General features: G+C 43.2%; 2 protein-coding genes across 3 annotated transcripts; both read right to left on the reverse strand.

The window, feature by feature from the left end:
* Nucleotides 1-4609: 4609 nt before the first annotated feature.
* On the reverse strand, nt 4610-15080 carry LOC309357941 (putative methyltransferase). Of its 2 annotated transcripts, XM_081890659.1 has the most exons (6): nt 14804-15070; nt 13054-13214; nt 8183-8396; nt 7366-7466; nt 6797-6934; nt 4610-5209 (listed from the first exon to the last, which is right to left on the reverse strand). In XM_081890659.1, the coding sequence occupies exons 1-6, from the start codon at nt 14912-14914 to the stop codon at nt 5119-5121; spliced, it is 816 nt and encodes a 271-aa protein (XP_081746785.1). In that variant the 5' UTR covers nt 14915-15070; the 3' UTR covers nt 4610-5118. The 2 variants fall into 2 exon arrangements, with proteins under 2 accessions (XP_081746785.1, XP_081746786.1); XM_081890660.1 differs by lacking the exon at nt 6797-6934 and having other exon boundaries at nt 14804-15080.
* Nucleotides 15081-18836: 3756 nt separating this feature from the next.
* LOC309357942 (putative methyltransferase) lies at nt 18837-27571 on the reverse strand. Its single transcript, XM_081890661.1, has 6 exons — nt 27197-27571; nt 25788-25948; nt 23641-23854; nt 21142-21242; nt 20574-20711; nt 18837-19481 (listed from the first exon to the last, which is right to left on the reverse strand). The coding sequence occupies exons 1-6, from the start codon at nt 27305-27307 to the stop codon at nt 19391-19393; spliced, it is 816 nt and encodes a 271-aa protein (XP_081746787.1). The 5' UTR covers nt 27308-27571; the 3' UTR covers nt 18837-19390.
* Nucleotides 27572-27693: the final 122 nt, after the last annotated feature.

The following is a 27693-nucleotide window of genomic DNA, read 5'->3' on the forward strand; positions in this document are numbered from 1 at the left end:
AATTGCAGTTCAGCAAGGCTGCTGAAAATTCTGAAGGTTTTTTTGCCTCCTTCCTTCCCTCCCAGAACTACAGGTCCCAGAATTCCGTGGGGAGTAAATTAAGTCAGTAATATGGGTTACAGGACAAGTTTAAGGTCTTGCTATTGGTAACATTGAGAATGTCCTAACTTGTACACACTGGTCTGGATGCTTTGATCCTTGGGAGGAGATGGACTCTCATTTGTACTGTATGCTCCTAAGGTTCAGTGAATGTCTGCTAAGCCTTTAGTGTGAAGGCATTCATTGTGGATTTTTATTTTTTTAAATTGTCTTATGGTCAAGGTTTTAAGCTGATTTCATTTGATTTGAGTTATATCAGCCATAAACGAACAACAAATAAAAGCAATGAATTCACTATTCAACTCAGTTCTGTTTTATTATGATACCAAAGGAAAAGATTCTTAACAAAGGACACGATTCTACATGAGAGGAGCAGGTAAAAGATGACACCGACCTCCTCCCATTGAAATAAGTTTTTCTTCCGTTGCTTTTGCCTTTTCATTCACATTATTTTTTAAATCTTGGATATATTTCTTCAAACTTAAAATTAATTCTCTCATATCTAGTGGTTGATCCATGTCAATTACAGAAGTTCTCCTGATTTGTGAGGCTGAAACTGCCGCAGAACCTGACACAGTTGCTTTTTTATCAGACATCACTAAAAAATTCAATTAGCTCACAAGGTAATTTGTTCTCTTTCTTTCCGTCTTACAGACTGAATCTCAATTAAATTCTATCTTTCTTAATACAATCGTGACAATATTTCCAATGTGATAATTAATAAATGTCAATTAAATTCAATCTTATTTAATACAATCACAACAATTTTACCAGTCTAAAGATCAAACTGGATTTCTTCCCGGACGTTTTATGCAATCCAACATTAGATGTGTGATTAATGTATTAGAATATTTGGATATTAAAATTGATAAACCAGCAGCTATTATGTTGAAAAGCTGAAAAAGCTTTTGACAACGTGTCCTGGAAATTTATGAAAAAATTAATGGAAGAAATCGGACTAGGAGAAAATATTTGTAAAGGAATAAATGCCATTTATTCGGAACAATATGCAAAATTGACCATCAACGGAAGAATTACTGAGGAGTGCAAAATAAACAAGGGAACCAGACAGGGCTGTCCACTGTCACCACTAATATGTATCTTGGTGATGGAAGTCTTGAACAATCAGATAAGAAAGGATCAGCTTGTTAAAGGCATCACTCTGGGAAACAAAACATATAAAATTAAAGCTTTTGCGGACGATTTACTTGTTATGACTGAAAACCCTAAAGAAAGTCTGAAAAGAGTGCTGGAATTGATTAAAGAATTTGGAGAAGTGGCAGGCTTTAAGCTGAATATAACAAAAACAAAAATGCTTGTTAAAAATGTAACCACAGAAGAAAAGGACGACTTAGAAAAAATATTGGGCCTGAAAATCTCCTCAAAATCGAAATACTTGGGTATTTGGATCACCCCCAAGAACATAAACTTATTTCAGGATAATTACACCAAAACTTGGTTAGAGATTAGAAAAAACTTTGTAACCTGGAGTAAACTAAAATGAACATTTCTGGGTAGGATTTCCATTATAAAGATGAATGTGCTTCCAAAATTAATATTTTTATTTCAAATGATTCCAGTACTGGGTGAAGCAGGTTGTCTTAGGATATGGCAAAGAGAAATTTCCAAATTCCTGTGGGAAGGAAAGAAACCTAGGATTAAACACCTGATCTTAATCGACATAAAAGAGAGAGGAGGCTTTTCCCTACCCGACTTAAAACTTTACTACGAGGCAGCCTGTTTCACCTGGCTAAAAGATTGGTGCATGTTGCAGGATCCGGACCTCTTGGACCTGGAAGGTTTTGACAACCGTGGGGGATGGCACGCCTACCTGATATATGGAAAAGCGAAAATTCATAAAAATTTTACCAACCATGTAATAAGAAAATCACTCTTTGCTGTATGGGAAAAATATAAAGACCTGATGGAACCTAAAGTCCCGTGGTGGACTTCTCCAATAGAAGCCGTAGCAGTAAAACGGAAAAATACTCAGGAAAGCTAGCCAACATATAAAACACTTCTAAAAAATGAAGATAACCAAATAAAATTTAAAAACTTTGAGGAAATAAGAGAACACATCTCAGACTGGTTCCAATAGCATCAGTTATTTGAAAATTTTAAATCTGACAAACAAAAGGGGTTCTCAACAGAAATTTCCCGATTCGAATCTGATCTTGTAAATTCTAAAAGAAAAACTCTTTCCAAAACTTATCGACTCCTTCTTGACTGGACAGTCAAGGAGGAGGAGGTAACAGTGGCAATGGTGAGGTGGTCCCAGGAATTTGGCCATTCAATGACCATGGCCTAATGGGAAAATTTATGGAAGATCTATTGGAAATTCACAAATTGTTACACGATTAGAGAGAACTTTCAAAAAATGCAACATCGATGGTATCTAACACCATGGAAACTTTCAAAAATGTATAAAAATGTGTCAAGTAATTGTTGGAGATGCGGTGAATCAGGAACATTCTACCATATGTGGTGGATATGTAGGAAAATACAGGTATTCTGGGAGAGTATCCATGTAGAACTGCAAAGAATGCTAAAGATCTCTTTCAATAAAAAACCAGAGCCCTACCTCCTGGGAATAACAGATTTGGATATTCCACAAAAGAGGAAAGGTATCTTTTTATATGCGACGGCGGCAGCAAGAGTTTTGATCACAGCAAAATGGAAGAGTAATGAAATCCCCTCTATACAAGATTGGAACCAAAAGCTGACAGGATATGCCGAATTAGATGGTTTATCAGAAAAAATAAAGAATAAATCAAAACAGGAATCTGTTTCAAAATGGGAAGTTTTCAAAGATTATCTGAAAAATAAATATAGTAGTTTAAATTCTGTTGCAGCATTCGATGAACTTCAGTAATACTTGCAAGGTAGATATAATAAATTAGATGTATTGAGAATAAGTTTAATTATGATAAAAGTGTGTACTGGCAAAAAGTAATATGAATCTGAAATATGGAATAGACGGGAGGTTGGGTCTTTAGTGTTAAGACCAATAGATGTTTTATTGTTTGCTAAGAAAATTATGTGCCTATGGTTATTTTTGTAATTTGTAATTTTGTATTTTGTAATTTGGTATTTGTGTGTGTGTGTGTTTTCTTGTTGTATAAATAAAAAACTTTAAAAAAAACAAAAAAGAGAAGAAAAGATAAGAACATAATAGTGCATGTCAGTCTGAACTTGCAAGAAGTTGCAAGCCTTGCTCCATGAAAGCATGGCCACTCCTCTGATTGAGGAGAAGGCTCACGCTGCTATTTATCGAAAATACAGGTTTTCCCCGCAGGAGAACCTACAGGGCGTGATCTTCTCGTACCTGGAAGAAAAGATAAGAACATAATAGTGCATGTCAGTCTGAACTTGCAAGAAGTTGCAAGGTGTGCTCCATGAAACCACAGCTACTCCTCTGATTGAGGAGAAGGCTCACGCTGCTATTTATCGAAAATACAGGTTTTCCCCGCAGGAGAACCTACACGGCGTGATAGTGTGTGTGTCTGAACTTATACCCGTAGATCATTGCATTCGTACAGTTAACATAAATTTATATAAAAGGAGAGCTCCATTATGAACTTTCTTGACTTTGATACTAATCCTTATCCTGAAAATGTCCTGGAAGGCTTCCTGGCCTTCTTAATACTTTAGGAAAAAATTAGCATGGTAAATGATTTCTCTAGAAGACCCTTACACCAAGGGGTGTAAGACCTTTTGCTAGAGTTCTAATGGTTGTTTGTAATGAATATGTGTTTACCCTTAGCCTTATGCCTGCTAGAAGTTTTCATGGAAAAGGAATAACGAAAGATTGGTTGTTTACAAGAAATGAAAGAGACAGAATATTTACTTCCGGAAGCAAAGTGACACTGTAGAATCGTGGAGTTGGAAAGGACCAGAGGCGCGTAAGGACTCTATGTGGGCTCTTGGATACCCCATAAGGGGAAAAGGGCTGGTTTTGTTTACAACAGCCTCTACTCACCCGCCCCAAATTAACTCTTACATTCGCCTCACTTTAACTTCCATTTGTCACAGCTGCAAGTCTGCAACTAAACAGGCTTGCCAGTTTGGGGTTTTTATGCCGGCTTAAAAAGGCTTCCTGCTAAAGGATTCTGGGAATTGCAGTTCAGCAAGGCTGCTGAAAATTCTGAAGGTTTTTTTGCCTCCTTCCTTCCCTCCCAGAACTACAGGTCCCAGAATTTCGTGGGGAGTAAATTAAGTCAGTAATATGGGTTACAGGACAAGTTTAAGGTCTTGCTATTGGTAACATTGAGAATGTCCTAACTTGTACACACTGGTCTGGATGCTTTGATCCTTGGGAGGAGATGGACTCTCATTTGTACTGTATGCTCCTAAGGTTCATTGGATGTCTGCTAAGCCTTTAGTGTGAAGGCATTCATTGTGGATTTTTATTTTTTTAAATTGTCTTATGGTCATGGTTTTAAGCTGATTTCATTTGATTTGAGTTATATTAGCCATAAACAAACAACAAATAAAAGCAATGAATTCACTATTCAACTCAGTTCTGTTTTATTATGATACCAAATGAAAAGATTCTTAACAATACACATGATTCTACATGAGAGGAGCAGGTAAAAGATGACACCGACTTCCAGTTTCAGAGGCAGCCACCCAGTGACCCAGGCCTGAGTTCTAACGCTGTTCCGACAGCCAGCTCTCTTGTTTTCTGCCTCAACACGTGGGTGGCAGGGAGAGTCTCCCTGACACCCTTTTCTCTTCCTCCCCACCCAACAGCTTGCCAGCTCTTATCAGTGGGCTAAATGGGTCGTTTGCAGAGAGCTTCTGGAACAAGGTCCAAGGAGACCGACCAATCACTGCTGCAGGGAAGAGGTGACTTCATAAAGGCTTCTGGCCCTTTGATAGAATCTAGTTCCCACTCTTCTTGAAATCAATGGAACCCTGGAATCACAACCTGCTGTCTTCACGACTGATAGAGCTGGGGTCCAAATCTGGCTTTCCTACGCATGCGCCCTGCCCTGTGCATTTAGACTGACATTCCTCTCAGGAGCTCTTGCAGCCTAAGATGCAAATGTGCTTCGTGCGCAACTCCAGCTGGGTATCCCGAGAAGAAACGCCCATCGTCTCCAGAAACCTAGGGGAAGGAAAGCGAGAGAGCAGAAACCAGGATTCAGTTCTGGGATTCATTGAAATGAAAACAACTACTGGACGAAACACCTCGAAATGTCCAGAGCTACCACCGCTCCATCTTTTCATGGTTTTGTCTTTTGACGGCAGCCAGGCGCATAATGGCGAGATCCTTAGAAGAATTTGGGAGGCTGCCTCTTCAACAAACTGGTACAATAAAATGCGGCAAACGGCGGGTGTGGGGAAATGGGACTGATGACATAAAGCTGGCATAAGGTTTGAAGCATGGCTTATGCACAGATTAAATGAATAGTTGGAATCTGGCAACACGCCTGTGCATTAGTGGAGATTCCTGCATTGCAGGGGGTTGGACTAGATGGCCCTTAGGAGGTCCCTTCCTTTTTAAAACAATTTTTAATTTGATTTTAAAAGGTATAGAGATTACTCTGAATCTCCTGACTTCCCCCACGCATTCCTTCTATGGGTCCTACTGATATATACAACTGCATATCAATGCTACCATATTTTTCGCTGTATAGGGCGCACCGGACCATAGGGCGCACTTAGTTTTTTGGGGGGGAGTAAATAAAAAAAAATCCCGCTGGCTGTCTTGGCTTCCTCTTTAGCCACGCACAACCTCTCCAGCCGGGAGAGGCTGCGCGCGGCTTTGGCAGAAGCCAAGACAGCGAGCGGGATGGATCCCGCTTGCAGGGCTAGGGGCGGGGGAAGCCCGAACTTCCCCCGACCCCAGCCTCCAGGACAAGTCCGGGAGCTGGGACGAGGTTGCACGCAACCTCGCCTTCCCTCCCGGAGCTTGCTGCTATACGCAAGCCTTTGGAGCCCAGCGGGCACCCCCACCACGCTCCGTAGGCTTGCGGATAGCTTCCTGAAGCCTGGAGAATTAGAGGGGTCAGTGCGCACCAACCCCTCTCACTCTACAGGCTTCAGCGAACGCCTGCATTTGCTCCATAAGATGCACACACATTTCCCGCTCATTTTTGGAGGGGGGAAAGTGCGTCCTATAGAGCGAAAAATACGGTAATCCAAATTTTTATCCTTCTAAATTATCCACACTTAACTGTTTCTTTACAATTGTGATTAAAATCCTGCTAATGTTTTAACTTGCTTACAGTAGTCTCATAGATAAATTGTAAAGTTTCCCCATTCTTTCTTAAAGTTCTTGTCTTCTAGATTTCTGAGCTTCCCAGTTAATTGTGTCACCAACTTGGTTTGCCATTCTTTTCTGGTTGTGGTTATCTCTACCCTCCATCCCTGGGCTAATTGGGGGCGAGGGGGGTCCCTTCCAACTCTACAATTTTGTTATTCTACATGGAAATTTTTTTTGAATTAAAAATTACAATGTGCATATTGGAGCTGAATTTTCATTGCAGGAAAAAATATGGAAATCCAAGCCCTTCTGCTTTGCTAGCATCTCGTACTGAGAACAGTTTCCGGTAAATTCTACTGCATGCCATCTATGAAAAGACATGCAATATCACAGGCTAAAGACTTCAACACAACTCTCCTAGTGGACTTAACCATGGTTCCTTGGCCCTTCCACATCTGGCTTACTCCAGCAAACAGATTGTGTCACCTTCGCTCTGTGTTTTGGAGAAGTGCTTTCGCCTCCTCAGGCTGGGCTTCCAGATAACGTCGGTACGGCGAGAGTGACTGGATATATCCTATTACGTCAGCAACGCTCAGGGGAATTTTATCGAAAATATCCGTCATCCTGGAAAGAAGCAGAAAGCTTTAGGAGAAGTTCGGGGCTGAGTTGAGAGTACGGAAATCCTTTGACTACGGAAGTGGTGTCAATCATATGTATGTTTGCTCAGGAGAGTGTGGCTGTTCAACTTAGTGACTTTGACAGCATTGTTCCAGACTTCCCAATTTGCATTTGTTTAGTTACAAAAATATTTGTATGTTGCTGTGTCATAAAAATATATCAAAGCCATTTACAGCAACAAAACCATACAACTTACAAATTCAGTAAGTTGGAAAAAAAAGGAGAAGTTAAAAACAGGTATCATTTAACAACTGTGGATGCATTCTTAATAGTTTGCATAAGATTGGTGGAACAGAAATGTTTTTAGCAGGAGATTGAAGAGATTGGCATGGCTGGGTCAATGCACTGCATTGTACAAAAGGGCCTGATCCACTCACCTCTTCTTCTCCTGAAATGGCAAAGAATCAAAGATTTCTTGGTAATCATTCTCAACTAATTTGATCTTTTCATTTCTAAAGGTGAAAAACTGGTTTTGGATCTGGAAGAGAGAGAGAGAGAAAGAGAGAGAAAGGGGGTGGGTGGGAAGCCACAGTCATTTCTTTTATGCTTGCAAAATCTCATTGTTCAAAGCATGCTGCATAAAAAAGGATGCTGAGCTGTTAAAGGTGCAGAAATCCGGAGTAGAAAAATGATCAACATGCAGATGCTCCCTATATGGAAAGACTAAAAGCATTGAGGGAAATGTGTGAGGTGTGGCAGCCTATAGAATAACGTATTTCAAGACTGTCACCCAGTATGTGCCCATTTGATGGCTGGCATCTCTGAAACTGGCCCTTTCACAAGTGTCACGTAACATTCATTCAGCACTTACAAGAAATCAATCTTTTATTGTGGCAGCACTTGGGAACTGCCTGCCCATTGACATCTGGCTAAAAACTTTTTCAGTACCGCATGCCTACCCAGGTTTTAGTAGCTATAAGTTTGAAATGGTCAGTTTTATTTATTTTATGTAACAGGTTTTTAATGTTTTTTAAATTGGTATTTCAAATTATAGTCAGACCTTGATTCCTGAATGCCTCCGTTTTAGAACATTTTGGCACCCAAACAACGAAAACCTGGAAGTAACTGCTCTGGTTTTCGAACGATTTTCAGAAGCCGAACATGCTACCCTGCTTCTGTTTTGAGTTTCCCTATTGTATTGAGACTACTGCTTTGTATTCGGTTGTTGAATGTTCAGAAGTCGAATGGACTGACCTCTCTGAAGATCTCTGTTAACTCGTCTGTACAATCTTTGTAACACAACTGCATGTCCCAGTTGTAGGAGCTGAAGACCACACAGCCTGAGGGCTTGAGAACTCGGTCCACTTCCCTCAGAAAGCGAGGCCCGTCAAACCAGTGGACGGCCGCAAAAGCCGTGACCAGGTCCACAGAGCCGTCTTCGAAAGGGAGGTCTTCAGCAGGGCACACCCTGTGGGAGGAGATAGCAAGGTGATTTTTCGAGGCCTGCTGGAATAGTTGTTCGTTTATGGCTGATATAACTCATATAAAATGAAATCAGCTTAAAACCATGACCATAAGACAATTAAAAAAATTAAAAATCCACAATGAATGCCTTCACACTAAAGGCTTAGCAGATATCCAGGCTTAGCCGACATAAAAACCCCAAACTGGCAAGCATGTTTAGTTGCAGACTTGCAGCTGTGACAAATGGAAGTTAAAGTCAGGCGAATTTAAGAGTTAGTTTGGGGCGGGTGAGTAGAGGCTGTTATAAACAAAACCAGCCCTTTTTCCCTTATGGGGTATCCAAGAGCCCATATAGGGTCCTTACGTGAGTTCCCTATTGGTAGGAGAAAATAACAGAGGCCAACCAGAGAATACTGAGGACCAAGCAGCTAGTAAGCTTGATCTTTATTGAACTGTTACAACAGGGTGCTCCCCTCACACGCAGGAGGACCCAGAGCAATGGTGTGCCTGCCCTTATATAGACATTTTGAATTCCCTGCCCTGCAGCTCAAGACCACCCCTCCATACATCATACATACATCACAGGAGGGGTGTAACCCAAGAACACCCCCCCCCACAAACATCATACCTACATCACAGAAAATGTGGTCTACAACAGAAATTTGAATGTTGTTGTTTTTCCTGTCCGCCAGTATTAAGTTGTGGGTGGACATAGCAGTTGACACAGAGATTTCCCCAAGTGGTTATTTATAGTAAGCTGGAACTGAACTGAAGTGAACAGCTCAGCCGGCCTACTTTTATAAGCAGCCGGCTGTCAACATTGTAACAACAATACCCCAGGGTTTTCCACCAAAATTAACTTATGTGGACCTGAGTGAAAACTATATACACAATACCCCTGGTGGCCAGGGTGAGAACATCAACACATAACACCCAGGTTATCTGATAATGCCTTATCTGATTGCCTGATTACATTTAAAAGCACTACAATAAATTACTTCACTGTTAAAACATTTTAAAAACAAAATAAAAAAAATTCCTTCCAGTAGCACCTTAAAGACCAACTAAGTTAGTTCTTGGTATGAGCTTTCGTGTGCATGCACACTTCTTGAAGTGTGCATGCACACGAAAGCTCATACCAAGAACTAACTTAGTTGGTCTTTAAGGTGCTACTGGAAGGATTTTTTTTACTTTTTTTTACTATGGCAGACCAACACGGCTACCTATCTGTAACTAAAACATTTTAAAACACACAAAGGCAGACCAGTGTCCCTTGGAACTTGCAGAAGTTGCAAGCCTTGCTCCGTGAAACCATGGCCACTCCTCTGATTGAGGAGAGGGCTCATGCTGCTATTTATCAAAAATACAGGTTTTCCCCGCAGGAGAACCTACAGGGTGTGATCTTCTCATACCTGGAAGAAAAGCTAAGAAGATAATAGAATGTGTCAGTCTGAACTTGCAAGAAGTTGCAAGATGTGCTCCGTGAAACCATGGCCACTCCTCTCATTGGGGAGAGGGCTCATGCTGCTATTGATCAAAAATCTCCCCACAGGAGAACCTACAGGGTGTGATCTTCTCGTACCTGGAAGAAAAGATAAGAACATAATAGTGTGCGTCAGTCTGAACTTGCAAGAAGTTGCAAGATGTGCTCCGTGAAACCATGGCCACTCCTCTCATTGAGGAGAGGGCTCATGCTGCTATTTATCAAAAATCTCCCCACAGGACAACCTACAGGGCGTGATCTCCTCATACCTGGAAGAAAAGGTAAGAACGTAGTACTGTGTGTGTGTGAACATATACTCGTAGATCATTGCATTTGTACAGTTGGCATAATTTTATATAAAAGGAGAGCTCCATTATGAACTTTCTTGACTCTGATACTAATCTTTATCCTGACCATGTCCTGGAATGCTTCCTGGCCTTCTTAATACTTTAGGAAAAAATTAGCATGGTAAATGACTCCTCTAGAAGACCCTTTCCATAACCTAATATTGGTATATAACAGTACAGGCACTGCAAAACTCCCCCTCCCTTATGTGGGGGTTGTGTTGGGGACCCCACACACATAAGTGAAAATGTGCAACATGGGGAGCACCCTTGATAAAAACCTCTGAATGCCTGCTTTCCCCTCCAGCTCTCCTCCTCTCTCTCCAATCCAGGCCAAAATATCTGGAGTTGAAGCTCTGGGGGCTGGACGGAGGTTGTGAGGAAAAGCTGCGGCAGAGGCAGCGCTATCTCCCGCGTCAGCTGCTAGACGAGAAGGCTGAGCAGCCTAAAACAAGGCCCTGCTGCGCCTCTGGTCCTTTCCAACTCCACGATTCTACATTGTCACTTTGCTTCCCGAAGTAAATATTCTGACTCTTTCATTTCTTGTAAACAACCAATCTTTGATTATTTCTTTTCTGTGAAAACCTCTAGCAGGCATAAGGCTAAGGGTAAACAAACAACCATTAGAACTCTAGCGAAAGGTCTTACACCTCTTGGTACTGTGCCTAGGTAGTAACAAGGGGGTGGCAGTGATATAAGAAGAAAATGGAGTTGGCTTTTACAGGCCAACTCCCCATCAAAGGGACCCAGTATCCCTGAATTCCATTACGGGTCAGAGAAAAACAAGTGAAGGCAGGAACCAACTGAATGAAGCAGTTTTCTGTTGCGACACAGTTACCATAACCCCACCGTGCAAGGAGGCGAGAGGGAACCCAGAACAAAGGTGTGTCACAACTTTACAAATTGCCCAACTTGTTAGCCAAATACCACTCCAAAAGCACCATAGATAAGTCACAAATTTGGTTGTTCAAGTAAATCAGATCATGTTCAGAGCTCTGGTTTCTGCAACCACCACTCTCCAGGCTCCGAATCTTCTTCCCTTGGGGGCTACCCAGCTGGTTCCTCCCGCCTTCTTCTGTGTCCAACCAGCCCATGACATTTTGTGTTAATTCACAGCTGGTTTCACTGTTTTCGAGTGAAAACTGTTCATGTATCGGACCTTGATGGGTACAGTGGTACCTTGGGTTAAGTACTTAATTCGTTCCGGAGGTCCGTTCTTAACCTGAAAGTGTTCTTAACCTGAAGCACCACTTTAGCTAATGGGGCCTCCTGCTGCCGCTGCGCTGCCAGAGCCTGATTTCTGTTCTTATCCTGAAGCAAAGTTCTTAACCTGAAGCACTATTTTTGGGTTAGCGGAGTCTGTAACCTGAAGCGTATGTAACCCAAGGTACCACTGTACGGCCTTGGGTTAGTCAGGAGTGGGAAAGCCGTGTCCCTCATGATGTTGTTCCTTTGACTACAACTCCCATCCATGCTAACTACTGGCCATGCTGGCTGCAGAGGACAGGGGGCTGTACTGTCTCAACAACATTGGGGTGGGTGGGTGCAGGATCCACAGGTTCCCTAAAAGGTAAAGGTAAAGGGACCCCCTGACCATTAGGTCCAGTCGTGGCCGACTCTGGGGTTACGGCGCTTATCTTGATTTATTGGCTGAGGGACCGGCGTACACCTTCCGGGTCATGTGGCCAGCATGTCTAAGCCGCTACTGGCGAACCAGAGCAGTGCACGGAAACGCCGTTTACCAACCCGGATGGATTTATTTTAGATTTCTAAGCCGGCCTCCATCAAAAGAGATGGTTTATAGATCAGGACGATTAAAGCCATAAATTACATAACAAGCATTAAAATAGAAAACCAAACCACAGAAAACCACCATCAGGTGATGCCATTTAACACAGGCCTCATTTGCACAATACATTTGCAATGGTACCGCATTAAACAGTCATGGCTTCCCCCAAAGAATTCTGGGAGCTGTAGTTCGTTGAGGGTGCTGAGTTGTTAGGAGAGACCCCTATTCCCCTCACAGACCTACAATTCCCAGAGTACCCTGTGAAAAAGGATTGATCTGGGAACACCATTCACTTTTGTAAATCCGTGAATGTCACAGTGAAATAGGGGCACTTGACGGGTATGGAGTGGTAGATCTGGGAGCGAGAGAGGGATCTCTCTTCACAACTCTCAGCCACCCTTAACAAATGATGTCTCCCAGAATCCTCTGGGGGAAGCCTTGACTATTTAAAGTGTTATGATAGCACTTTAAACGTATGGCATGAACAAGTTAAATAGAATAATGTAATGGTTTTTTAAATATACTTTCATATTTTAATACTTATTATCTAATTTGTGGAGTAATTGGAAGTGTCTGTGTGCACAAACATCAGAACATAAGGAAAGCCTTTGGATCAGGCTTAGGGCCCGTCTAGTCCAGCATCCTGTTCTCACAATGGCCTACCAGATACCTGGGGTAAGCCCACAAGCAGGATTTGAGCAAAATAGCTTCCCTCCTGCGGCTTCCGGTATTCAGAAGAACTGGCCTTCACTCTGCCCACCTTGGAGGTCCAGCAGAGGCATCGTGGCTAGTAGCCACTGATAGGCCTCTTCCTTAATTTCTCTAGTCTCCGTTTAAAGCCATCCAAGTTGGTGGTCGTCCCTGCCTCATGTGGGAGGGAGTTCCATAGTTTAAATATGGACTGCATGAAGCTGTGTTTTCTTTCGTCGGTCCTGAATCTTCCAACATTCAGCTTTGCGAGTTCTAGTGTGATGAGAGAGGGAGAAAAACGTCTTCCTGCCCACTTTCGCTCGGCCATACACGTGCGAGGTCAGCTCCTACTTACAGATAAGAGACATTGGGCAGTTGTGGAGCTCTCCTGGCCTCCTCGATCTGAGCTTCACTGATGTCTGTCCCGACCACCTTCTCAAAATGTTTTGCCAGCATCAGAGTGCTTTGGCCCGAGCCACAACCCACGTCGACTGCCAGCTGCCCAGGGCTCACTCTCTGCGAAAAGATAGTGACACATCTCAGAAATGCACCAGCAGGTCTTTGTCAGCAAGGCTAGCACCTCAAAGTGCAAGTAGATAAATAGGTACCGCAATGGCGGGAAGGTAAATGGCATTTCCGTGCGCTGCTCTGGATTGCCAGTAGCGGGTTAGTCATGCTGGCCACATGACCCGGAAGTTGTACACCGGCTCCCTTGACCAATAAATCAAGATGAGTGCCGCAACCCCAGAGTCGGCCACTACTGGACCTAATGGTCAGGGGTCCCTTTACCTTTAAGGGAACCTGTGATCCTGCACCCACCCACCCCAATGTTGTTGGGAGTGTACAGCCCCCCGTCCTCTGCAGCCAGCATGGCCAGTAGTTAGCATGGATGGGAGTTGTAGTCAAAGGAACAACATTGTGAGGGACACGGCTTTCCCACTCCTGACTTACCCAAGGCCGTACAGTGGTACCTCGGGTTACATATGCTTCAGGTTACATACGCTTCAGGTTACAGACTCCGCTAACCCAAAAATAGTGCTTCAGGTTAAGAACTTTGCTTCAGGATAAGAACAGAAATCGGGCTCCGGCAGCGCAGCGGCAGCAGGAGGTCCCATTAGCTAAAGTGATGCTTCAGGTTAAGAACAGTTTCAGGTTAAGAACAGACCTCCGGAACGAATTAAGTTCTTAAACCGAGGTACCACTGTACCCATCTAGGTCCGATACATGAGCAGTTTTCATTCGAACACAGTGAAACCAGCTGTGAATTAACACAAAATGTCATGGGCTGCTTGGACGCAGAAAAATGGCGGGAGGAACTAGCTGGGTAAAAGCCAACTCCATTTTCTTCTTATATCACTGCCACCCCCTTGTTACTACCTAGGCACAGTACCAAGAGGTCTAAGACCTTTCGCTAGAGTTCTAATGTTTGCTTCTTATGAATATGTGTTTACCCTTAGCCTTATGCCTGCTAGAAGTTTTCACGGAAAAGGAATAACGAAAGATTGGTTGTTTACAAGAAATGAAAGAGACAGAATATTTACTTCCGGAAGCAAAGTGACACTGTAGAATCGTGGAGTTGGAAAGGACCAGAGGCGCAGCAGGGCCTTGTTTTAGGCTGCTCAGCCTCCTTGTCTAGCAGCTGACGCGGGAGGTAGCGCTGCCTCTGCCGCGGCTTTTCCTCACAACCTCCGTCCAGCCCCCAGAGCTTCAACTCCAGCTATTTTGGTCTGGATTGGAGACAAAGGAGGAGAGCTGGAGGGGAAAGCAGGCATTCAGAGGTTTTTATCAAGGGTGCTCCCCATGTTGCACATTTTCACTTATGTTTGAGGGGGCCCCAGAACACAACCCCCACATAAGGGAGGGGGAGTTTTGCAGTGCCTGTACTGTTATATACCAATGTTAGGTTATGGAAAGGGTCTTCTAGAGAAATCATTTACCATGCTAATTTTTTCCTAAAGTATTAAGAAAGCCAGGAAGCCTTCCAGGACATCTTCAGGATAGAGACTAGTATCAGAGTCAAGAAAGTTCATAACGCAGCTCTCCTTTTATATAAAATTATGCCAACTGGTATAAGTTCAGACTGACACACACTATTATGTTCTTACCTTTTCTTCCAGGTACGAGAAGATCACGCCCTGTAGGTTCTCCTGCGGGGAAAACCTGTATTTTTGATAAATAGCAGCGTGAGCTCTGTCCTCAAACAGACGAGTGGCCATGGTTTCACGGAGCACAGCTTGCAACTTCTGCAAGTTCCTAGGGATACTGGTCTGCCTTTGTGCGTTTTTAAAAGTTTTAACAGTGAAGTAATTTACCGTAGCGCTTTTAAATGTTTAACAGAGAAGGAATGTCCCCGTCTTCCTGTAGCGTAGCGAACTTTGGCACCGGAAAGAAGCCTGCCTCTTTCAGAATGCTGACTGTGCAATGCTAATTACCGTATTTTTTCTCTATAAGACTCACTTTTTCCCTCCTAAAAAGTAAGAGGAAATGTGTATGTTTCTTATGGAGCGAATGCAGGCTGCGCAGCTATCCCAGAAGCCAGAACAACAACAGGGATTGCTGCTTTCACTGCGCAGTGATCCCTCTTGCTGTTCTGGCTTCTGAGATTCAGAATAATTTTTTTCTTGTTTTCCTCCTCCAAAAACTGGTCTGGTGCGTCTTATAGAGCGAAAAATACGGTATTTCTCAGACTTGTTTTTCTGCAGCCAAGAAGCAAAGGATTCAGCTCTAAAATCCCTCTAGGGCAGCCTTGTAATAAAAAATTTAAGGTCTTATATATATAATAAATGTTCATAAATGTACCAACCAAGCACATACATAGATATGTGGACCACATGTCTGGAGGAGCACAGGAAGACCGTCCTGAAACCATTTTGACTCCCAAACTGACGAAATGTTTTCTCTGCAAGGAGGGAGGGGACCTTCCCTTTGTCTCAGGAATTGGGAAATCACCATCTCAAAGGAATGGGCAGACTACCAGAAAAAGGCAATCAGAGAAGGCATGTTATGTATGGGTGTTATGTATTGATGTTCTCACCCTGGCCACCAGGGGTATTGTGTATATAGTTTTCACTCAGGTCCACATAAGTTAATTTAGGTGGAAAACCCTGGGGTATTGTTCTTACAATGTGGACAGCCGGCTGCCTATAAAAGTAGGCCGGCTGAGCTGTTCAGTCCAGTTCAGTTCCAGCTTACTATAAAGAACCACTTGAGGAAATCTCTGTGTCAACTGCTTTGTCCACCCACAACTTAATACTGGCAGACAGAAAAAACAGCAGCATTCAAATTTCTGTTGTAGACCACGTTTTCTGTGATGTAGGTATGATGTTTGTGGGGGGTGGTCCGGGGTTACACCCCTTCTGTGATGTATGTATGATGTATGGAGGGGTGGTCTTGAGCTTCAGGGCAGGGAATTTAAAACGTCTATACAGTATAAGGGCAGGCACACCTGTGTTCTGGGTCCTCCTCCGTCCTCCTGCGTGTGAGGGGAGCACCCTGTTGTAACAGCTTTAATGGTTTTATTAGATTTTAGATCAAAACAATAATTTACTGTGGGAACTAATTGCCCTTATAAAATTAACAAATGATAAAGTGATTCAAGTTCACACACACACAATCCTGAGTCTCTCTGGCCAGAAACAGCATTCCTCCTTAATCCCATCTCCACTGTCATAATTAAAAATACATGGTTTTAATAAGTTTGTATCCCTGATAAGAAGAAGCAGTAGGGCTTCTGTATTTGGTAACCTAGCAAGGTAATGTTTAATACTGTAGATACATTTATGCTTGTGATATAGCCACATATAATGCTTTTAACTAGACAGCATTCTAAAAAGCAGAGACACTACCTTGCCAACAAACAACAATATTTATTACGGCCGTAGGCCCATACCGGTAAAAACAACACATAAATAACAGCTTGTGCACGTGGGAAAAAAACAGCCGCTAAAACACCACTATAACAATAAAATACTATAAGATAGAATGGCATACTACGCCTTAGTTAGCTTGTAGTGCTCCTTGGCGTCGCTTTTGGGTAAGGACAGCGACCAGGAACCTAGCCACTTTCAGGGTCGTATGAGTATCCTTATCCTGCAGGATTTGGGCAAGGTGGAATTTTGGTGGGGTATCCTCTAGTTTCTGTATGATTGATCCCAACAAATTTGCCCGTGGCACGTTGAACAGGGGGCAAGTGAACATAATGTGCTGGAGCGACTCCGGCGTCTCCTTATCACATTCGCACATGGCGGGGGCTTGGCCCTTTGAGAATCTATGTCTCAGGACGTTGGAGGGAAAAACGTTGAACCTCGCTTTGGTAAAGGCCAGTCTATGGGCAACAGTCGAAAGGGAGGAGAGGTATGATGGAACACAGTAAGTTAAAGTGATACCAATGTTCTGGGGCGAACAAACACCTCCCCCCAGCATATAATTTCGCTGTAGATCGATGTCATCCAGTCTTTGGCGGATCAGTCTTTGAGCAGTAATTTGGTCTAGTTTTAGGGAATCTGAAGGAGAGATTCCGTAACTCAGGAGTTTGGCATGAATTCTACTGGTCCAAAGGCTAGAGAATTCATCACGCCATAAGCATTGGACAAGGTAGTGGTTTGGTAATCTATGCCACAATGCTAACCAATAATTGAAGACTTGCTTCCACAGGCAAGTTTCTAAGGATGCAATCTTCAGTTCTAGTCGCATGGCTGCGTTGCTTACGCACAGGGGGAGCATTAGGAGCCGACGTAGGAATTGATTTTGCAGTGTCTCAAGAGGAGCAAGATCTGTCATCACGGCCCAGAGCGGGGCAGCATAAGCAAGCACAGCAACCACTTTTGCCTTGAACACCTTTAGGGCCGAGGGAGAAGGGGACGACAGAGGACGAGATGGTTGGACAGTGTTCTCGAAGCTACCAGCATGAGTTTGACCAAACTGCGGGAGGCAGTGGAAGACAGGAGGGCCTGGTGTGCTCTGGTCCGTGGGGTCACGAAGAGTTGGACACGACTAAATGACTAAACAACGACAACAACAATGCTTTTAAAAACATGGATTAAAACTCTTTATCCTTTAACAATTTAAGTAAAGTCATGTTTATAACCCAGTTAGATTGACCTGGTGGTCAAATTGCTAGCACATTTGCAAAGCTTAAGCAGGGTCTGGCATGGTTTCAAACTGGATGGGGATTGTGTGCCAAAAGTCCTGCATAGCAGGGGGATGGACTAGATGACTCTTAGGACCCCTTCTATGACCAATAGCTTTGATCAGCTTTGGCAAACTTGCCCTGTAACACCCACCCCACCCCCTGGGTCAGTCAGTTACTGAGCTTAGAAAATGCGAGGAGAAAAAATGTTAGGAATGGTTAAATAAAACAAGTTTCGGGAACGGCTGAGCAGTGCCCCAAGTGGTGAGGCGCATCATTGCAGCTTCTCAGTAAAGCGTCAGGAGCTGGTAGACCACTGCCCCACGTGGCCAGCAGTGTCACTACAGCTTCTCAGGGAAGAACCTTCCCCACTGGCTGGCTCTCCCATGCTGGCCATTGGCTCCTCCTGGGCTGGGAGGGGGATTATAAGGGTTCTCCTGCCACCTAGGATTCTGCTTCAGCAGCAAGGCCTAAGGGAGCTCTAGTGCTGGAGCAACAGGAGGCACTGTGTGTGTGGGGGGGTAGGTTTCTAAATCTTACTGCGTGAACAAAGCAATAGAGGGCTAACTCAGGGCGGGGTTTACAGTCACCGAGTAAGCCTGGGAAAGAGACAAGTACTACTAAGCTGACTTTGAGAGTACATGAACAGAGATTACTATGAGTAAAGACATAGCAACGCCATTCATAGTGTCATGTATATTCTTGCATTGGGCGTTTGGTATTTAGGTTTAAAGCTGGATTGGATTTTTATGGTTTCGTACGAATGCAAGATCAAAATGACAAACACAACAAAACACGATCAAGTTTATGAAACATAACAGAAGCAATAGAGAAGTTGCATTTTTCAAATAGAGAGCAGATAACGTAGACAAATAAAAGCAGCAAGAGAAATTCAAGATTCATTGTGGATTTTTATTTTTTTTAAATTGTCCTATGGCCATGGTTTTAAGCTGATTTCATTTTATGTGAGTTATATCAGCCATAAAGGAACAACAAACAAAAACAATGAATTCTCTATTAAACTCAGTTCTGTTTTATTATGATACCAAATGAAAAGATTCTTAACACGATAAACTTCAATGCACATGATTCTACATGAGAGGAGCAGGTAAAAGATGACACCGACCTCCAGTTTCAGAGGAAGCCACCCAGTAACCATCAATAGATGAATGGGGATTTGAACTCAGGCCTGAGTTCTAACGCTGTTCCGACACCCAGCTCTCTTGTTTTCTGCCTCAAGACGTGGGTGGCAGGGAGAGTCTCCCTGACACCCTTTTCTCTTCCTTCCCACCCAACAGCTTGCCAGCTCTTATCAGTGGGCTAAACGGATCGTTTGCAGAGAGCTTCTGGAACAAGGTCCAAGGAGACAGGCCAATCACTGCTGCAGGGAAGAGGTGACTTCAGAAGGCTTCTGGCCCTTTGATAGCATCTAGTTCTCACTCTTCTTGAAATCAATGGAACCCTGGAATCACAACCTGCTGTCTTCACGACTGATAGAGCTGGGGTCCAAATCTGGCTTTCCTACGCATGCGCCCTGCCCTGTGCATTTAGACTGACATTCCTCTCAGGAGCTCTTGCAGCCCAAGATGCAAATGTGCTTCGTGCGCAACTCCAGCTGGGTGTCCCGAGAAGAAACGCCCATCGTCTCCAGAAACCTAGGGGAAGGAAAGCAAGAGAGCAGAAACCAGGATTCAGTTCTGGGATTCATTGAAATGAAAACAACTACTGGACGAAACAACTTGAAATTTCCAGAGCTAGCACCGCTCCATCATTTCACAGTTCAAACCACTTACAAGTTGTCTCTTGACAGCAGCCAGGCGCATAATGGCGAGATACTTAGAAGAATTTGGGAGGCTGCCTCTTCAACAAACTGGTACAATAAAATGCGACAAATGGCGGGTGTGGGGAAATGGGACTGAGGCATAAGGTTTGAAGCATGGCTTATGAACAGATTAAATGAATAGTTGGAATCTGGCAACACTCCTGTGCATTAGCGGAGATTCCTGCATTGCAGGGGGTTGGACTAGATGGCCCTTAGGGGTCCCTTCCTTTTAAAAATAATATTTTAATTTGATTTTTAAAAGTATAAACACGTAACAAAAAAACCCAAATATTTAGATTACTCTGAATCTCCTGACTCCCCCCACTCATCCCTTCCATGGGTCCTACTGATATTTACAACTGCATATCAATTCTAATCCAAATTTATATCCTTCTAAATTATCCATACTTACTGTTACTTTACAATCGTGATTAAAATCCTGCTAATGTTTTAACTTGCTTACAGTAGTCTCGTAGATAAATTAAAAACTTTTCCCATTTTTTCTTAAAGTTCTTGTCTTCTTGATTTCTGAGCTTCCCAGTTAATTGTGTCACCAACTTGGTTTGCCATTCTTTTCTGCTTGTGGTTATCTCTATCCTCCATCCCTGGGCTAATTGGGGGCGAGGGGGGTCCCTTCCATCTCTACAATTTTGTTATTTTACATGGGAATTTTTTGAACTAAAAATTACAATGTGCATATTGGAGCTGAATTTTCATTGCAGGAAAAAATATGGAAATCCAAGCCCTTCTGCTTTGCTAGCATCTCGTACTGAGAACAGTTACCGGTAAATTCTACTGCATGCCATCTATGAAAAGACATGCAATATCACAGGCTAAAGACTTCAACACAACTCTCCTAGTGGACTTAACCATGGTTCCTTGGACCTTCCACATTTGGCTTACTCCAGCAAACAGATTGTGTTACCTTCGCTCTGTGTTTTGGAGAAGTGCTTTCGCCTCCTCAGGCTGGGCTTCCAGATAACGTCGGTACGGTGAGAGTGACTGGATATATCCTATTACGTCAGCAACGCTCAGGGGAATTTTATCGAAAATATCCGTCATCCTGGAAAGAAGCAGAAAACTTTAGGAGAAGTGCGGGGCTGAGTTGAGAGTACAGAAATCTTTTGACTATGGAAGTGGTGTCAATCATATGTATGTTTGCTCAGGAGAGTGTGGCTGTTCAACTTTGTGACTTTGACAGCATTGTTCCGGACTCCCAATTTGCATTTGTTTAGTTACAAAAATATTTGTATGTTGCTGTGTCATAAAAATATATCAAAGCCATTTACATCAACAAAACAATACAACTTACAAATTCAGTAAGTTGGTAACAAACAAAAAAAGTTAAAAACAGGTATCATTTAACAACTGTAGATGCATTCTTAATAGCTTGCATAAGGTTGGTGGACAGAAATGTTTTTAGTAGGAGATTGAAGAGATTGGCATGGCTGGGTCCATGCACCGCATTGTACAAAAGGGCCTGATCCACTCACCTCTTCTTCTCCTGAAATGGCAAAGAATCAAAGATTTCTTGGTAATCATTCTCAAGTGATTTGATCTTTGCATTTTTTAAGCTGAGAAGCTGGTCTTGGATCTGGAAAAGAGAGAGAGAGAAAGAGAGAGAAAGGGGGTGGGTGGGAAGCCACAGTCATTTCTTTTATGCTTGCAAAAATCTCATTGTTCAAAGCATGCTGCATAAAAAAGGATGCTGAGCTGTTAAAGGTGCAGAAATCCGGAGTAGAAAAATGATCAACATGTAGATACTCCCTATATGGAAAGACTAAAAGCATTGAGGGAAATGTGTGAGGTGTGGCAGCCTATAGAATAACGTATTTCAAGACTGTCACCTAGTATGTGCCCATTTGATGGCTGGCATCTGTGAAACTGGCCCTTTCACAAGTATCACATAACATTCATTCAGCACTTACAAGAAATCAATCTTTTATTGTGGCAGCACTTGGGAACTGCCTGCCCATTGACATATCTGGCTAAAAACTTTTTCATTCCCGCATGCCTACCTAGGTTTTAGTAGCTATAAGTGTTTGAAATGGTCAGTTTTATTTAATTTATGTAATACGTTTTTAATGTTTTTTTATAAATAATGTTTATTAACAGGCCAATCAAATCACCTTATTTCCAAATCACATTAATTCCAAATTATACAGCCAGATTTTTAAATTTTGTTGGGAGTACCCATACATCAAGCTCCGAATGGGGGTCCAAGCATCACTTATATTGCTGCTTTAATTAAACAGTTCTATCCAGATAGTCTCTTTATTAATTTCTTCATCTTCTTGTTGTTATCATATATTCCTTTCTTTGCGATTTCTGATAATCTTCACAAGTGGGTTGGAAACAGACATCCTCTGTGTGGGTTTTACACTCTCCAAAGATCATATCATTTAGGGACAGCCATTCCACACTTCCATAAAAATTTTATCTTCGGTCTGTCCTTTAATTTTCTCAGGCTTGCCAAGTATATCAGGAGGGCTCTGTCAGGTTAAGATCACATTCCAATCATCATTCACATTCCGATGATCCTGATCCTCCCCCCCCCCCGTTTTTCTTAGACAAGCCTGTCTTAGCGAGACGCCATTTAAAGCTGCGTCATAAAAATTTCCTCCGTTCTCCGTTGTTTACCAGTCATCTCTTTAATCTATAATCCACTCCACACAGTTCTTGAATTCCTGCTTGTGATTAGTAAAATGCAATGATCTTCTTTCTCTGGGGTGGAGGGTTATTAATATTCACATAAGGCAAAGAAAATAAAAGTTTTTTCCTCCACCCTGCTTCTTTCACTCCAAACATACCAGTCTCTTAATGGTGGTTCATCACTTGATTTATTTGTCCCATCCGTCGCTCCAGTCACAGAGATCCATTAATCAGCAGTCTTATCTCCCAACTTTGCTTGATGTATGTGCTTTAGCTTCTTTCCAATTATATGTTTCCAATTATATTTTCGAGATAAAGCGAACCAGCATGTGCTAATTGGAGACAGCATCAGGAAGAGCCGACCTCGTCGAGGGCTTGTGCCAAGTGACTGGCACCCCCTTCTTTCGAATCCGGGGGTGCGTTATGGACACTGGTGGCAAGGCAGTCCCCCTCCATCTCCTGGGGGGGGGGGCGGGAAGGCTGCATACTTCCCATAGCAGCCTCTTAATTACCTTGTGTGGGTCGGAGAGATGTTATTGTCGGCCATCTTCCAATGTGCCACCTGGTGGCCCATGTTTTTAATGTTTTTTAAATTGGTATTTCAAATTATAGACAGACCTTGGTTCCTGAATGCCTCCGTTTTGGAACATTTTGGCACCCAAACACCGAAAACCCGGAAGTAACTGCTCTGGTTTTTGAACGTTTTTCAGAAGCCGAACATGCTACCCAGCTTCTGTTTTGAGTTTCCCTATTGTAATGAGGCTTCCACTTTGTTTTCGGTTGTTGAATGTTTCAGAAGTCAAATGGTCTTTTGGAACGGATTATGGTCGACAGCCGAGGTTTGACTGTAATATTTTAGACTGCCTTGTAAACCACTTGGAGGTTTTGAAAGTCATGGTGCTTTGTAGAAACAGGCTTTATAAATATTACTGCAATAAACTAACAGAAAATAGCCACACAGTCACAAATCTTTCTGCATAGGAAGGTCTTAAAACTTCTCCAAAAAATGTAAAGCAAGCTGACCATAAGAGCTTCTCATGGCAAAGATTTCAGAGGGTGGGATGAATTTTTCTTATCCCCTTCATGTCCTCGCCTGGGCCCTGAAATGATATTCTTTTCCATAGTGCCAATGTTTTGCAGGAGGGATTAAAACGCACCCAGGACTTCTAGGTTTGCTCAATTAACCTAGACTGAAGGACTCTTCTGTCCTTCTACAGGAAAGACACTTAAAAACAGCAACAACCCCACAGACATTTGGGGCTAGAAAACTGGCAGGGATGGCGCTGAAATATGTGGTCTGAAGGTGGACCTCAGGTCCGAGGCCTGTGCGATGGACTGACCTCTTTGAAGATCTCCGTTAACTCGTCTGTACAATCTTTGTAACACAACTGCATGTGCCGGTTGTAGGAGCTGAAGACCACACAGCCTGACGGCTTGAGAACTCGGTCCACTTCCCTCAGAAAGCGAGGCCCGTCAAACCAGTGGACAGCTGCAAACGCCGTGACCAGGTCCACAGAGCCGTCTTCGAAAGGGAGGTCTTCGGCAGGGCACACCCTGTGGGAGGAGATGGCAAGGTGATTGTTCGAAGCCTGCTGGATCAGGCCCAAGGCCCATCTGGCTAAGCATCCTGTTCTCACAGTAGCCAGCAAGATGCCCCATTGGGAAACCCGCAAACAAAACCTGGGTGTGTTGTAAACAAAAATTGCCCTTTTCCCTTATGGGGTATCCAAGAGCCCATATAGAGTCCTTACATAGGTTCCTTATTGGTAGGAAAAGATAACAGAGGCCAACCAGAGAATATTGAGAAAGTAAAGCAGCTAGTAAGCTTGATCTTTATTGATCTGTTGCAACAGGGTGCTCCCCTCACCCGCAGGAGAGGAGGAGGAACCCAGAAAAATGGCGTGTGAGGCCTTATAAGGACTTTTGAAATTGCCACCCTGTAGATCAAGACCACCCCTATAAACATCATACATACATCACAGAAGGGGTGTAACCCAAGAACACCCCCTCCCCCAGAAACATCATACCTACATCACAAAAAAGGCGGTCTAAAACAGAAATTTTGAATGTTGTTTTTCTCCTGTCTGGCAGGTTACTTGATTGGATTTCCTGGGGAGCCTGGCTAGTCTTTTGTAATGATAAATACTTAGTTCCTGGGCCAGGTTACAGGCTCACACCATATTCATATCTTAAATATGCCCTTAAGACAGGAATTGTGAGGAAAGAGACAATGGGGAGGTTTCCCACTTTGACCTTGCAGAGAAAACATTTACTCAGTTTAGGAATAAAAATGATTCCAGGTCGTACTTCCTGTGATGATCTATGTCCGTGCTTGGTTGGGATGCTTATGAACATTACCATATATCTAAGACCTCAAAAAGGCTGTTGCCAGAAGTCCCTGATAAAACCATTGATAGGAAAGGATTGATAGGATTGATAGGAAAGGAAATAAAAAAAAGATAAAAATATCTTTCTATATGCCATGAGGGCAGCAAGAACTATGCTAGCCCAGAATCGGAAAACAGATGTAATACCTACTATAATGGAATGACAGGTTAAAATGGTTAATTATGCAGAACTGGCCAGAATATCAGGAAAATTAAGAGACCAGGGTGAACAGAAGTTTCAAGAAAACTGGAGTAATTACTTGATGTATAAAAAAGACAACTGTAAAGCTTTAAAGACACTGGCAGGGTTAGAATAACTCTAACAGTGTACGGTAGACAAAGTAAAATACACAAAATACGAGATGCTAGAAATTTTATGATACTTACCAAAGGAATGGAGGGGAGCCCGAGGCTCGGCAGAGCTTAAGATAAATATGTGACTCATTTGTATAATATATGTATGTATGTATGTTGGTGTGTTTAATGGAAAATCAATAAAAAATTATGTAAAAAATAATAATTAAAAAAATACATTTGCGATAATACCACATTAAACAGTCATGGCTTCCCCCAAAGAATCCTGGGAGATGTAGTTCGTTGAGGGTGCTGAGTTGTTAGGAGAGACCTCTATTCGCCTCACAATTCCCAGAGTACCCTGTGAAAAAGGATTGATCTAGGAACGCCATTCCCTTCTGTAAATCTGTGAATGTCCCAGTAAAATAGGGACACTTGACGGGTATGGAGTGGTAGCTCTGGGAGTGAGAGAGGGATCTCTCTTCACAACTCTCAGCCACCCTGGCCTTCACTCTGCCCACCTTGTAGGTCCAGCAGAGGCATCGTGGCTACTAGCCACTGATAGGCCTCTTCCTTAATTTCTCTAGTCTTCGTTTAAAGCCATCCAAGTTGGTGGCCGTCCCTGCCTCATGTGGGAGGGAGTTCCATAGTTTAAACATGCGCTGCATGAAGCAGTGTTTTCTTTCATCGGTCCTGAATCTTCCAACATTCAGCTTCGAGAGTTCTAGTGTGATGAGAGAGGGAGAAAAACGTCTTCCTGCCTGCTTTCTCTCGGCCATACATGTGCGAGGTCAGCTCCTACTTACAGATAAGAGACATTGGGTGGTTGTGGAGCTTTCCTGGCCTCCTCGATCTGAGCTTCACTGATGTCTGTCCCGACCACCTTCTCAAAATGTTTTGCCAGCATCCGAGTGCTTTGGCCCGAGCCACAACCCACGTCGACCGCCAGCTGCCCGGGGATCACTCTCTGAGAAAAGATAGCGACACATCTCAGAAATGCATCGCCAGGTCATTTTCAGCAAGGCTAGCACCTCAAAGTGCAAGTAGATAAATAAGTACCACAATGGCGGGAAGGTAAACGGCATTTCCGTGTGCTGCTCTGGTTCGTGAGTAGCTCCTTAGTCATGCTGGCCACATGACCCGGAAGCTGTACGCCGGCTCCCTCAGCCAATAAAGTGAGATGAGCGCTGCAACCCCAGAGTCGGCCACTACTGGACCTAATGGTCAGGGGTCCCTTTACCTTTACCTTTTAGGGAACCTGTGGATCCTGCACCCAACCACCCCAATGTTGTTGGGAGTGTACAGCCCCCCGTCCTCCGCAGCCAGCATGGCCAATAGTTAGCATGGATGGGAGTTGTAGTCAAAGGAACAGCATCGTGAGGGACACAGGTTTCCCACTCCTGACTTACCCAAGGCCGTACCCTTCTAGGTCCGATACATGAGCAGTTTTCACTCGAACACAGTGAAACCAGCTGTTAATTAACCCAAAATGTCATGGGCTGGTTGGATGCAGAAATATGGCAGGAGGAACCAGCTGGGTAGCCCCCAAGGGACCTTTGTTCTGGGTTCCCTCTCGCCTCCTTGCACAGTGGGTGATAGTAACTGTGTCTCAAGAGAAAACTGCTTCTTCAATTGGTTCCTGCCTTCACTTGTTCTTCTCTGACCCGTAATGGACTTCAGGGATACTGGGTCCCTTTGATGGGGAGTTGGCCTGTAAGAGCCAACTCCATTTTCTTCTTATATCACTGCCACCCCCTTGTTACTACCTAGGCACAGTACCAAGAGGTCTAAGACCTTTTGCTAGAGTTCTAATGTTTGTTTGTTATGAATATATGTTTACCCTTAGCCTTGTGCCTGCTAGACGTTTTCACAGAAATGGAACAACGATTGGTTGTTTACAAGAAATGAAAGAGACAGAATATTTACTTTGGGCAGCAAAGCAACACTGTAGAATCGTAGAGTTGGAAAGGACCAGAGGCGCAGCAGGGCCTTGTTTTAGGCTGCTCAGCCTCCCCATCTATCAGCTGACGCAGGAGGAGTTATTGACCATGCTAATTTTTCCCAAAAGTATTAAGAAGGCCAGGAAGCCTGCCAGGACATCTTCAGGATAAAGACTAGTATCAGAGTCAAGAAAGTTCATAACGCAGCTCTCCTTTTATATAAAATTATGCCAACTGGTATAAGTTCAGACTGACACACACTATTATGTTCTTACCTTTTCTTCCAGGTACGAGAAGATCACGCCCTGTAGGTTCTCCTGCGGGGAAAACCTGTATTTTTTATAAATAGCAGCGTGAGCCCTGTCCTCAAACAGACGAGTGGCCATGGTGTCACGGAGCAAGGCTTGCAACTTCTGCAAGTTCCTAGGGATACTGGTCTGCCTTTGTGCATTTTAAAATGTTTTAACAGTGAAGTAATTTAATGTAGCGCTTTTAAATGTTTAACAGAGAAGGAATGTTCCCGTTTTCCTGTAGCGTAGTGAACTTTGGCACCGGAAAGAAGCCTGCCTCTTTCAGAATGCTGACTGTGCAAAGCTAATTATTTCTCAGACTTGTGTTTCTGCAGCCAACAAGCAAAGAATTCAGCTCTGCAATCCCTCTAGGGCAGCCTTGTAATAAAAAATTTAAGGTCTTATATATATAATAAATGTTCATAAATGTACCCACCACGTACATATATAGACTGGCACGAGCAGGTCACCGCATACTTGTT

The sequence above is a fragment of the Podarcis melisellensis genome, assembly GCF_964234715.1.
Source record: "Podarcis melisellensis genome assembly, chromosome: 15".
NCBI lineage: Eukaryota > Metazoa > Chordata > Lepidosauria > Squamata > Lacertidae > Podarcis > Podarcis melisellensis.